Source organism: Salvelinus fontinalis, chromosome 37, assembly GCF_029448725.1.
Source record: "Salvelinus fontinalis isolate EN_2023a chromosome 37, ASM2944872v1, whole genome shotgun sequence".
Lineage (NCBI taxonomy): Eukaryota > Metazoa > Chordata > Actinopteri > Salmoniformes > Salmonidae > Salvelinus > Salvelinus fontinalis.
This window is the reverse complement of record NC_074701.1, coordinates 24,401,907-24,414,969: the sequence shown is the minus strand read 5'-3', so window position 1 is coordinate 24,414,969 and position 13,063 is coordinate 24,401,907. Positions and strand designations below refer to the sequence as shown.

General features: G+C 42.6%; 1 protein-coding gene across 3 annotated transcripts in view; it reads right to left on the bottom strand.

Moving 5' to 3' along the window:
* LOC129836401 (glutamate receptor ionotropic, delta-1-like) overlaps window positions 1–13,063 on the bottom strand; it is a 376,214-nt gene that overhangs the window by 152,507 nt on the left and 210,644 nt on the right. For all 3 annotated transcript variants that reach the window (XM_055902509.1, XM_055902508.1, XM_055902510.1), the window contains one exon: window positions 2,206–2,490. In XM_055902509.1, coding sequence (XP_055758484.1) covers window positions 2,206–2,490 — 285 coding nt within the window. The remainder of the gene's footprint in view (window positions 1–2,205; window positions 2,491–13,063) is intronic.

Genomic DNA, 13,063 nt, shown 5'->3' with positions numbered 1-13,063 from the left:
CGGTAGTAGAGAGAACAGTCCATGACTGGGGTGGCTGGGGTCTTTGACAATTTTTGGGCCTTCCTCTGACACCGCCTGGTGTAGAGGTCCTGGAGGTCCTGGATGGCAGGCAGTACTGGGCAGCATGCACTACCCTCTGTAGCTCCTTGCGGTCGGAGCCCGAGCAATTGCCATACCAGGCAGTGATGCAACCAGTCAGGATGCTCTGGATGTTGCAACTGTAGAAACTTTTGAGGATCTCAGGACCCATGCCAAATCGTTTTAGTTTCCTGAGGGGGAATAGACTTTGTCGTGCCCTCTTCACGACTGTCTTGGTGTGTTTGGACCATTCTAGTTTGTTGTTGATGTGGACACTAAGGAACTTGAATCTCTCAACCTGCTCCACCACAGCCCCGTCGATGAGAATGGGGGCGTGCTCGGTCCTCCTTTTCCTGTAGTCCACAATCATCTCTTTAGTCTTGGTTACCTTGAGAGATATGTTGTTATTCTGGCACCACCCGGCCAGGTCTCTGACCCTTCTCCCTATAGGCTGTCTCGTCATTGTCGGTGATCAGGCCTACCACTGTTGTGTTGTCTGCAAACTTAAGGATGATGTTGGAGTCGTGCCTGGTCATGGGTGAACAGGGAGTACAGGAGGGGACTGAGCATGCACCCCTGTGGAGCTCCGGTGTTGAGGATCAGCGTGGCAGATGCGTTCCTACCTACCCTCACCACCTGGGGCGGCCCGTCAAGAAGTCCAGGATCCAGTTGCATAGGGAGGTGTTTAGTCCCAGGATCCTTAGCTTAGTGATGACCTTTGAGGGTACTATGGTGTTGAACGCTGAGCTGTAGTCAATGAATAACATTCTCACATAAGTGTTCCTTTTGTCTAGGTGGGAAAGGGCAGTGTGGAGTGCAATAGAGATTAGAGATCCTCAGCATTGTCTGTGGATCTGTTTGGGCGGTATGCAAATTGGAGTGGGTCTAGGGTTTCTGGGATAATGGTGTTGATGTGAACCATTACCAACCTTTCAAAGCACTTCATGGCTACGGACGTGAATGCTACGGGTCTGTAGTCATTTAGGCAGGTTGCCTTGGTGTTCTTGGGCATAGGGACTATGGTCCCTCTTTGTGGTGTACATGTGATAAATAATTTTTTTCCCTCTGGTTGCACATTTAACATGTTGATAGTAATTTGGTAGAACTGATTTAAGTTTCCCTGCATTAAAGTCTCCGGCCACTAGGAGCACCGCCTCTGGGTGAGTGGTTTCCTGTTTGCTTATTTCCTTATACAGCTGACTGAGTGCGGTCTTAGTGCCAGCAGAGGCAAATGGTGGTCACACCAGATACTGACTGGTTTTCTGATCCAGGCCCCTACCATAAGATGCATATCTGTATTCCCAGTCATGTGAAATCCATAGATTAATTGAAATAATTTAAATTGACTGATTTCCTTATATGAACTGTAACTCAGTAAAATCTTTGAAATTGTTGCATGTTGTGTTTATATTTTTGTCGCACTATCGCACTATCCCTTTAAACAATTATCAGCTTTGTGCGATGTCCAAAAGAACAAGATAGATAAAGGGAGAAAAAAATGTCTCCTAATGATTACTGCTAGTTGGCTACCACGGTTATCATCATCATCATCTTCATCATTGATATCGTACTGGCCCTCCACATACAAATCAACGTGTGTAATACTTGTAGTTTCTGAAATAGTTCGTCCAGCCACCACTTCCTCCTGCTGTTTGTTTATGTATGTGTGCTTTGGAGAAAATCTCAGTAAGATCTTTTTTTTTTAAGTTAAAGATGTCTGTTGGGAGGAGTCTTAACATCTATGGCTTCAAATTTACCCTGATAAACTGTCCATTATAAGTAGCAGTAAATATTTCATTTACTCTCCCATTGGTCAGCTTTGTGCATTGTCCAAAACAACAATATCGTATTAAGGGAAGAAAAAAAATCCTATTGATTACTGCTAGTTGGCTACTGCGGTTATGGTCATCATCATCATCATCATCATCATCATCCTCATCCTTAATATTGTACTGGCCTTCCCCATTGGAGAACTGGTCTTTAGAAGGTCACACATACAAAAAATAAAAACTGTAATGGTCACACAATACTCAACTGTATTTTCAGCACACCCACCAAACCCCACTCACCCTATACCCCACCTCTCTCCCCCACTCACCCTATACCCCACCCCTTTCCCCCACTCACCATAGTCAGCATCATAGAAGATGATGAACTTCTGCCAGCGCAGCTCAGTGACCAGGGTGAGCATGACGTCGTTGAGGCGTACAGGCGGGCGGGCGGCCAGGGTGTAGCTCTCCCCGTCAGGACTTGGGTTGAGGTGGCAGGCGGTGCGAGGCGTGCCCTGGCCGTTTCTCTGAATAAACAGGTGGGGTATGTGCATGGCGTCGGTCAAGGACTGGAGGGCATTGGCGGATGCACAGCCTGTAGATGTTACCAGTGCCAGTATGCCTTGGTTCATCAGCTCACAGGCTAAAGAGGGACAAGGATGAGAGGGACATGATGAAACAAACTTCAGACAATTCAAGTAGACAGCATAGAGCACGTGGAATCAGTACGAATCAGTCAAATAAAAGTAGTGCGTTCTGTTTGTAGAAATAACACAGATAAAGATGGAGATAAGAAAGATAGATAAGAAAATGCCCCCTGAAGATCAAACTGCTGGAGAAGGGAATTTAGAAGGGACTTATGGCTTCAGGAATTATGTGAGGTGGAGGGGTTAAAGTTAAAGGGCAGGTCAGGACAGGGCACAGCAGTGCAGGACATTGGTAGGGTAGAACCCAGTAGGGCAAGGCAGGACATGGGCAGAGAAAAGTAGAGCAGGCCAGGGTATGGGCAGGGAAGGAACTGAGGGCACATACAGCCATGGGCATTGGGACAATAGGAAGAGGATGGGTGAAAGGGCGGGTAGGGCCTGTAGAAAAGTGAACAAAACATCCCTTTAATATCACCAAAAAAATGCACAAGTACTATAGCAAGTTAAGTAATAAATCCCTCTTTCCCTTTTGCACCCCCTCACCACCCCCACCACCACCACAGAAACATGTCATCTCTGAAATCTGTGCCACCCAGATTAACATACAAATCCATTTGTGTAATACTTGTAGTTTCTGACATAGTTGGTCCAGCCACCACTTCCTCCTGCTGTTTGTTTATGTGTGTGTGCTTTGGAGAAAATCTCAGTAAGATCCTTTTAAAAAAGTTCAAGATGTCTGTTGGGACGAATTACTGAAAGTACAGTAAAATATTTATACAGAGTCTTAACATCTATGGCTTCAAATTTACCCTGATAAGCTGCCCATTATAAGTAGTAGTAAATATTTTATGAATGTTGCACATCTGTCAGTGAGCTTCTGGTTATGAAGTGTTGAGCGTGGAGGCATTAAAACATATTAATGTACATTTACCAGTGCTTGAAAGCTGCTGGCTGCCAAGTACACAAGTGGATGTCTTTGTTAAAATATAAAATAAAATGTACAGTCATAAGTTGAAGAAGTTTGGTTAGTGTAGGAGCTGTAAATCTTCTAAACTTCACACAATCTCACACTCTCACCTACACACATAAACTCATAGGAGACACCTACAGTATAAGTCTAATTAACAGGGGACTCTGATTCAGTCTTAATAAGGCAGGAAAACTTCAGTCAACCAGGCCTTGGGTTAATGAATACTTGTCTTGCATCAATGAGTATAGTCACTGCACCTGATCATTTCATGAGTAAAGGTACTGCTCTCTGCCCCATAAAATGTATAAATAGCTGTCCGGTCAACTAAACAGGTCCTCTCCCTTGCAGGCAGATTTTACACTGAATTTCAGAGTCTAGTATCACCAGAAAATATTCTGTGCAATCTAAAACTTCTGCAGCAAATTCCAGACTAGAGAAATGAGGAGCTTTATTTGTGGCTGATGGTAGAGCCATATCTGTGTAGAGTTACAATCTATACATACCAAATATAATCCTCTACTACTAATCTTATTTGAACACGAAAAACATGATCACCACATTTGGAATTCAAGTCAACATTTGTCATATAGTCAACAGGCCTCTTTTTATCCTTTATCTGGGCACAAACAAAGCGCTAATGGAATGCAACAGTAATTAAATGTGTGCCCACTGTTTGTTAAAAATCACCCAATTAAGTGTAATCTCTTTGAAATGCTTAGAGAGACTCGCATGCTCAAAATGACGTGAAATCCAAAACAAAAGCATTACAATGCACAAAGACCAGCCACCTAGAACAATACAGAAGGTTAAACAATGACGAAGGACTATAGAGCACGGACTGTGGTTACACATGACAAAAGGGAGAAAGAAACTATAGCTGGACAAAAAATGAATCAGAAATCAGGAAGATCAGCTATAGCAATGTTGCTCTGATCCGCCAAGCAGCACACAAGGATGGGGGGGGCATAGGATGAGGTAGGGGGCGACTGTGGATGGAGTCATACTAGGACGCTGGCGTGGAGGGACTATTAATGTGACAAATGGGACATTTATCTGCCGACTCCCAGCACAGGACTACATTAAGACATTGTAAATCAGGAGCACTGGGGCAACTAAAGAGCGTGATGAGGGGTTGAAAATAGAGAGAGAGAGAGAGAGAGAGAGAGAGAGAGAGAGAGAGAGAGAGAGAGAGAGAGAGAGAGAGAGAGAGAGAGAGAGAGAGAGACAGAAAGAGAGAAAGACAAAGTGAGAGAGAGCGAGAGACAGAGCGAGAGAGAAAGAGAGAGAGAGAGAGAGGAGAGAAAGAGACAATCGGGGAGATATAAATGGAAATTCTTGAAATGACAGGACCAAAAACAGCAGGGGGGTGAGAGAAGGAAATGGGGGAAACAGAGACATTGATGAGAGAGGGAGAGATGGACTTGACTACCAAACAAGCTACTTGGAGGCATTTAGGGGATTAAGGGACCTATTTTCCCAGAGACACCTTCACATTCGAATGAATCACCCATGACCTGAACCCTCAGCAGCTCAAAGTTCCTTTGTACTCCCCACTGGCTTGGCAATCACAAGTTCAGTTGGACAGTTTAGTAGAGGAACTCTGGTTGAAATTACAGCACAGAAAGTACAAAACAGAAAATGAACCCATTTACGTCAATTACTTTTCTACATTAATTGCGGTTAATTATTAGAATATAAAATCAAATTGTATTTGTCACATGCATGGACTATGTGTGCAATAATCGTGTTTAATATCATTTTTTAATGACTACCTCATCTCTGTAACCCACACATACAATTATGTGTAAGGTCCCACAGTCAAGCAGTGAATTTCAAAAACAGATTCAACCACAAAGACCAGAGATGTTTTCTAATGCATCGCACGGAGGGGCACCTATTGAGCAGCTGTAGACAAGAATCACTTTACCCCTACCTACATGTACAAATTACCTCGACTAAAGTGTACCATCGCACATTGACTCAATAGTTTATTTAGTAAACATTTTCTTAACTCTATTTCTTGAACTGCGTTGTTGGTTAAGGGCTTGGAATTAAGCATTTCATGGTAAGGTCTACACCTGTTGTATTCGGCGCATGTGACAAATACAATTTATTTTGATTGACCCACTCCAATTTGCATACATTCCCAACAGATCCACAGATGATGCAATCTATATTGCACTCCACACTGCCCTTTCCCACCTGGACAAAAGGAACACCTACGTGAGAATGCTATTCATTGACTACAGCTCAGCGTTCAACACCATAGTGCCCTCAAAATATCACTAAGCTAAGGACCCTGGGACTAAACACCTCCCTCTGCAACTGGATCCTGGACATCTTGGTGGTACCCCAAGGTGGAAAAGGTAGGTAACAACACATCTGCCACGCTGATCCTCAACACGGGGCCCCTCAGCGGTGCATGCTCAGTCCCCTCCTGTGCCTCCTGTTCACCCATGAATGCATGGCCAAGCACAACTCCAACACCATCATTAAGTTTTCTGATGACACAACAGTGGTATGCCTGATCACCAACAATGATGAGACAGCCTATAGGGAGGAGGTCAGAGACCTAGCAGTGTGGTGCCAGGATAACAACCTCTCCCTCAACATGATCAAGACAATGATCGTGGACTACAGGAAAAGGAGGGGCGAGCACATCCCCAATTCTCATCAACGGTGCTGTAGTGGAGCAGGTTGAGAGTTTCAAGTTCCTTGGTGTCCACATCACCAAAGAACTGGTTGCATCACCACCTGATATGGCAACTGTTCGGCCTCCGACCTCAAGGCACTACAGAGGGTAGTGTGTACGGCCCAGTACATCACTGGGGCCAAGCTTCCTGCTATCCAGGACTTATATACCAGGCGGTGTCAGAGGAAAGCCCTAAAAATGACCAAAGACTCCAGCCACCCTAGTCATACTGTTCTCTCTGCTACCGCACAGCAAGAGCCAAATCTAGGTCCAAAAGGCTTCTTAACAGCTTCTACCCCAAAGCCATAAGACTTCTGAACAGCTTGTCAAATGGTTACCCAGACTTTTTAAATTGACCCCCCCACCCCCTTTTTACACTGCTGCTACGCTCTTTTTATTATCTATGCATAGTCACTTTACCTACATGTACTGTACATATTACCTTAATTACATTGACTAACCTGTGCCCCCCGCATATTGGCTCTGTACCGGTACCCCCTGTATATAACCTCGTTACTGTTCCTATATTGTTGCTCTTTAATTATTTGTTATTTTTTTAACTTCAGTTTATTTTAGTAAATACTTTCTTAACACTTATTTTTCTTAAAACTGTATTGTTGGTTAAGGGTTAGTAAATAAGCATTTCGCTGTAAGCAAAATAAGCATTTTGTTGTATTCGGCACAGGTGACAAATAACATTTGATTTGGAAGTGTTCCAAAGACACATACTTTACAAGATTTCACATGTGAAATTTCACATGAAATCATGTGATTTTCCACATATGAAATTAGTTGTTTTTTCTGTAAGGGTCAGTGTAAAAAGAAGATGCCGTGTTCATTTTCTCCTCGAATAAAGGCTATACAAATATTTCAGTCACATTACAGACAAGCCTCTCTCTAACAGGCAGAGGTCTTCAGAGGCACTGGCAAGGATGATAATGATGGAATAATGACTGCTAAATGTTCTCACTAGAGTGGACGACCCTGTCATTCATATCTGACTCTTCATGTCCGTTCAACTGCAGGCCTTATTCCGGAACTCCGTCAGGGTTCCAACTTACTGTTGAGAATTAGAATAGTAGAATGCACAAGGTGCAATTTTGAAATTTGTTTGTGCATCAGCAGTTTTTCTCTTCTTATGTCAGTCACTGACAGTCTCTCAATTAGCCAATGTCAGCTAACATTGTTTAAACTGTTAGTTCATCTTGCGGCCAGCTATCTCAACTTGTAGTAATCATGGTTGAATTACCGACCGGGGGGGCCCCATTGATTTTGCTAGTCATTCTCAGTCAGGTTTCACATTAAAAACTGCAAACAGTTCTCTCCATCCTATGGCAAAATGTGCAGAATGGCAGGAAATTACCTGCAAAACTGAAAATGTTTATTTCCGCCCCATGGCGAAATGTGTAGAATTCCAGGAAATAAACTCTAAAACTTAGAATTTTGCTTATGGCCCCCAAAACGCGAGTGCTGACTATATGTGTGGGTATGGATGTGGGGACGCAGACCCACGAGCCACTGCGGCCCCCCCATGATGAGTTTCAGATTTTTTGGTGGGGGTCACCCTCACCCCCATCACCCCCATCAAAGGTACCCATCCCTGTTTTAAGCACTATGGCAAGACGTTTTCAGCATGGGTAGAAAACCTGAGAAAATAATTACAGTCGAAAAGCAATATTGCATTTGTGTGTGGGGGTGAATTTCAAGCACACCTAATAAACACAGTGCATGTCATTAGTAGGGCTGTGGCGATGGACAACATTTTGTCAGCCGGTGATTGTCAAGCAAATAACTTTTGGTCTCAAGGTAATTGACAGTTAATTAACATAAACACATTTAGCATCTCCTGACATCCACTACAAGCCAAAAAGTCTAACAAATACATGTTATACAGTCTACACCTTCACAATAAACCTATTGTTTATTTTAGACAGGTCTAAAGAAACGTGATTTGAAGAAAATATTGTCTATTTCAGAAGAAGAGAATAGCATACTCTAAGTTGTCCTTATGTTAGGTCCTGATCTGGCTATGCCTTATGGCTGTGGGCTACACTAGTTGGGCTATATGTTTTGATTTTAAATACATTGTAAGGCTGCATGATGCGACTAATGATGATTTGAAAAAAGTTGCTTGAAGGCATAAGCTCTGCTTTGTTTTTTGTGCAGGCTGTACACACTTCGTCAGTCTCTCATTCATAATTTGAGAAGCATTTGATAATGCCTCGAATTTCCCGGCGGCATTCCCTTTGTGTGGCTATAAAACAACCTAAACAAATCCATGCCTTTTGCAGCCCTTCTCCCTGAGTGCTGCCTGCTCCGAAGCACCTCTCATCTCACTCACATGGCTCTCCCTCACGTGATCGTGTCTTTGTCACAGACTACAAGTGAAGACATACACATCAGGGAAGCAACAGTGCACGTCCTTATCCAATTCCGAGGTGCATATTGAACATACATTTACTTTTAGTCAGCCAACAAGACAAGTAGGCCTAATGAACAGGAAAAGCACTAGCTTATGTCACTCTACTATCCCCCATAGTACAAAAGTTGACCTAGAAATAAATATTCCAAATGAATACAACCATTAGCTTAAAAAAAAACTTTTCCCGCAATGCGCTTGATGCAATAGTTCCGAACGTTTAGCTGAAAATGTTGATAAACTAAACTCAGCAAAAAAAGAAACGTCCTCTCACTGTCAACTGCGTTTATTTTCAGCAAATTTAACATGTGTAAATATTTGTGTGAACATAACAAGACTCAACAACTGAGACATAAACTGAACAAGTTCCACAGACATGTGACTAACAGAAATGGAATAATGTGTCCCTGAACAAAGGGGGGTCAAAATCTAAAGTAACAGTCAGTATCTGGTGTGGCCACCAGCTGCATTAAGTACTGCAGTGCATCTCCTCCTCATGGACTGCACCAGATTTGCCAGTTCTTGCAGTGAGATGTTACCCCACTCTTCCACCAAGGCACCTGCAAGTTCCCAGACATTTCTGGTGGGAATGGCCCTAGCCCTCACCCTCCGATCCAACAGGTCCCAGACGTGCTCAATGGGATTGAGATCCGGGCTCTTCGCTGGCCATGGCAGCACTTACATTCCTGTCTTGCAGGAAATCACGCACAGAATGAGCAGTATGGCTGGTGGCATTGTCATGCTGGAGGGTCATATCAGGATGAGCCTGCAGGAAGGGTACTACATGAGAGAGGAGGATGTCTTGCCTATAATGCACAGCGTTGAGATTGCCTGCAATGACAACAAGCTCAGTCCGATGAAGCTGTGACACACCACCCCAGATTATGACGGACCCTCCACCTCCAAATCGATCCCGCTCCAGAGTACAGGCCTCGGTGTAAACATCATTCCTTTGGCAAAAATCGCGAATCCGACCATCACCCCTGGTGAGACAAAACCGCGACTCTTCAGTGAAGAGCACTTTTTGGCAGTCCTGTCTGGTCCAGCGACGGTGGGTTTGTGCCCATAGGTGACTTTGTATCCGGTGATGTCTGGTGTGGACCTGCCTTACAACAGGCCTACAAGCCGTCAGTCCAGCCTCTCTCAGCCTATTGCGGACAGTCTGAGCACTGATGGAGGGATTGTGCGTTCCTGGTGTTACTCGGGCAATTGTTGTTGCCGTCCTGTACCTGTCCCGCAGGTGTGATGTTCGGATGTACCGATCCTGTGCAGGTGTTGTTACACATGGTCTGCCACTGCGAGGACGATCAGCTGTCCATCCTGTCTCCCTGTAGCGCTGTCTTAGGCATCTCACATTACAGACATTGCAATTTATTGCCCTGGCCACATCTGTAGTCCTCATGCCTCCTTACAGCATGCCTTAAAGCATGTTAACGCAGATGAGCAGGGACCCTGGGCATCTTTCTTTTGTGTTTGTCAGAGTCAGTGGAACGGCCTCTTTAGTGTCCTAAGTTTTCATAACTGTGACCTTAATTGCATACCGTCTGTAAGCTGTTAGTGTCTTAACGACCGTTCCACAGGTGCATGTTCAAAGGAAATCCTGGTAATCACCCTGGAGATTTAATTAGGAGTTAAAACAATAGCAACAAAATAGCAAAATTCAGATTACCTAGTTAAGAAGTTCATTCATTGTTTATAGTTCATTGAACAAGCATGGGAAACAGTGTCTAAACCCTTTACAATGTAGATCTGTGAAGTTAGTTGGATTTTTTACGAATTATCTTTGAAAGACAGGGTCCTGAAAAAGGGATGTTTCTTTCTTATTCGGCTATTTATTCACATTTTAAGCGCAGCAATGCGGGAACACACCATTTTTAAAAGTGACAACCAATGGAATTATGCATGTAATGCTTTTATGATAAAGGTGCATTTTTATGGTGAAAATGTTCTTAACCCAACTTGAAAGTCCCGCGCTGCATACAGTATGTATGCCAGTTAGGCTCTACACCCGTTGTAAAGCGGATTAATGTGCTTAATTTTAAGAAGTTATTTGGCCACTTTAGTTGTGATACAAACCTTATCAAAACATATAGACCTATGGGCTAGGCTACATGAGGTGTGCGACTATGATTCAAAAAAGTCACAAAAAAAGGCATTGTTTCTTGCCTTAAGCTGGGCATCATTCACAAGTGATAATATATAATTCACAAGTGATAGGCTAATATTGTCACCCATCAGACTATTCTTGATTTAATTTTGTCTTTACATACAGTATACTAAATAATATATGTGTGGAATTCATTTCGATTTAGAATGGACCAGTATCATGCACCTGTCTCGAAACAGGGGAAGAAATATGTCATCTCTGCACTTAAATAGTGAATGGAGGACGCTTTTCCTGTGGTTCATTTTCATTCCAGCCAGGTAGGCTATACTCCTGTTTTAAAAGATAAGCAATGTGCTTCATATTTGCTAAATTCTAGGAAAGTTGAGAAATACATTTAGTAGGCCTAGAAAGCTGATGGGATCGTCCTCTTTTTAATAGAGGCCATCACTGTTTTCATGGGCCTATAGCCTATAGAAAAGTTGCACAAGATGAGCTCATGGTCTCTAAAGTGTTTGATTAGATTTTCGATGACATTTGCATTGATGTAAGAGTGATTAGAGGGACAATAGTGCTGAGTATCAGTTTGGTAGGCTACTAATGACATACATTTTCTGCAGAGCAATCCATTGCAATGAATGAGATTATCGTGCATGTGTACAGTCGTCATTGTAACATAGCGGAACAGAGCTAATGCACCACACTGCTGTGGTGCAATTAGATAAATTGGGGCTGTCGTAAGAATTTAACACTGCAATTGAGATGATCTCATTTAGTGTCTTTCTCTGTGGACTCAATACAGAGGATTCAAAGGGGAAGCCATTGGTAAGATAATCAGTGACTGCAGTAGTACTAACACCATTCATTTTGTAACACTGGTACACTAGCTGTAAAACAGGCAGAATGTAGACAGAAATAATTATAGGTATATATTGTGACATATTACAACACCAGCCACACGGATTCCACATTTGCCCATGATCCTAACAGTAAACAGAAACCAATGTGATTTGCAAATATCTTCTGATGCATTGGTTATTCAATGGAAGGGATACACATAACCAATTACAATTAGATAATACACATTCTATAATTCCATAGATTTCCACCAGTATACTTCAGTAGGTATTCAATCCAAATCTTCTCTGATCATTCACTCCTTTTGACCGTGGTTAATCTGTGAAATGCGATAGTTTCTGGTTATGACAGTGTCTGTAAAAACCATATGGTTGATTTTAAAGGCTTTTTATCAAACACACCAAAATCTGAAGATTCCACCCTGCCTATTGTTAAGATAAACATCTTAAAAGAAAATGAATCAGAAAAAAACAGAGAACCCATCTCTGCCCTCTGATTGAAAGTGTTCTATCAATCACAAACTGTTGCCACCCACACACTCACAACAAACCATCCGTTTGAGCAGACAGACAATCATTAATCTGGTCAATCAATTAAGACGATTCGTCACTCGCTAATATTCACACTAATTCCTCTGGGCCGTTGTGAGCTTGACAAATTACAGTAGCATTGTTAAAGTAGCCAAACATAGCACACCATTGCACAACCACATGTCTGAAAATGGCCTCTCAAACTGCATGAGAACCTGCCATCAGGATTCTACGTAGTTATGTTACTACAGTATGCTACTGCACCCTGCTTTAGAACATATGGATTTTAGAGGAAAATGTAAGAAAGCTGTCCCTCCCTCAAGGAGAGATTTTAATTCCCACTTATCAATCATGGTTGAGAGGTTCTGAGCGTGTTAGGCTGGGGCTTGGCTCCACATCTTGCCCTGTTTGGGTCAAATGCTGACAGGTGCAGCTCAGTGAATCACTCTCCATCTGCTAATGTGACTGTCAGACACATCCCCCTGTACCTTATCACCATCTCTATTCCACACCCTGCTACGGGTACTATCCCTTACAAAAATGTACCATGATACTACTATGGTACTTTCACTTATACCATGTTATAGTCTGAATCATGGAAATACATCATGGTTTTAGCCTTGAAGTATGATGGTACTACCATGGTACTACCATTGTACCTAAATAGTACCATGGTATGGCATCATATATACCATGGTACTGATCTGAAGCATGGAAATGTACCATGGTTTTAGACCTGAAGTATGATGGTACTGCCTTGAACTTAAATAATACTATGGTATTGCGTCATAAATACAATAGTATAGATGTGGATCATGGAAGACTCATGGTTTAAACCTGCATTATACTACCATGGTAAAGCACAATTATGATAAATGGTAGCATGGTACAATAGCAGTATAATGCATCAAATAAATAAACCCCCAAAGGTCAAAAGAGGTTGGTTGGTATTATATTGTTTAATTTATATGCCAGTATGGGCAGGTTTCTAAGAAA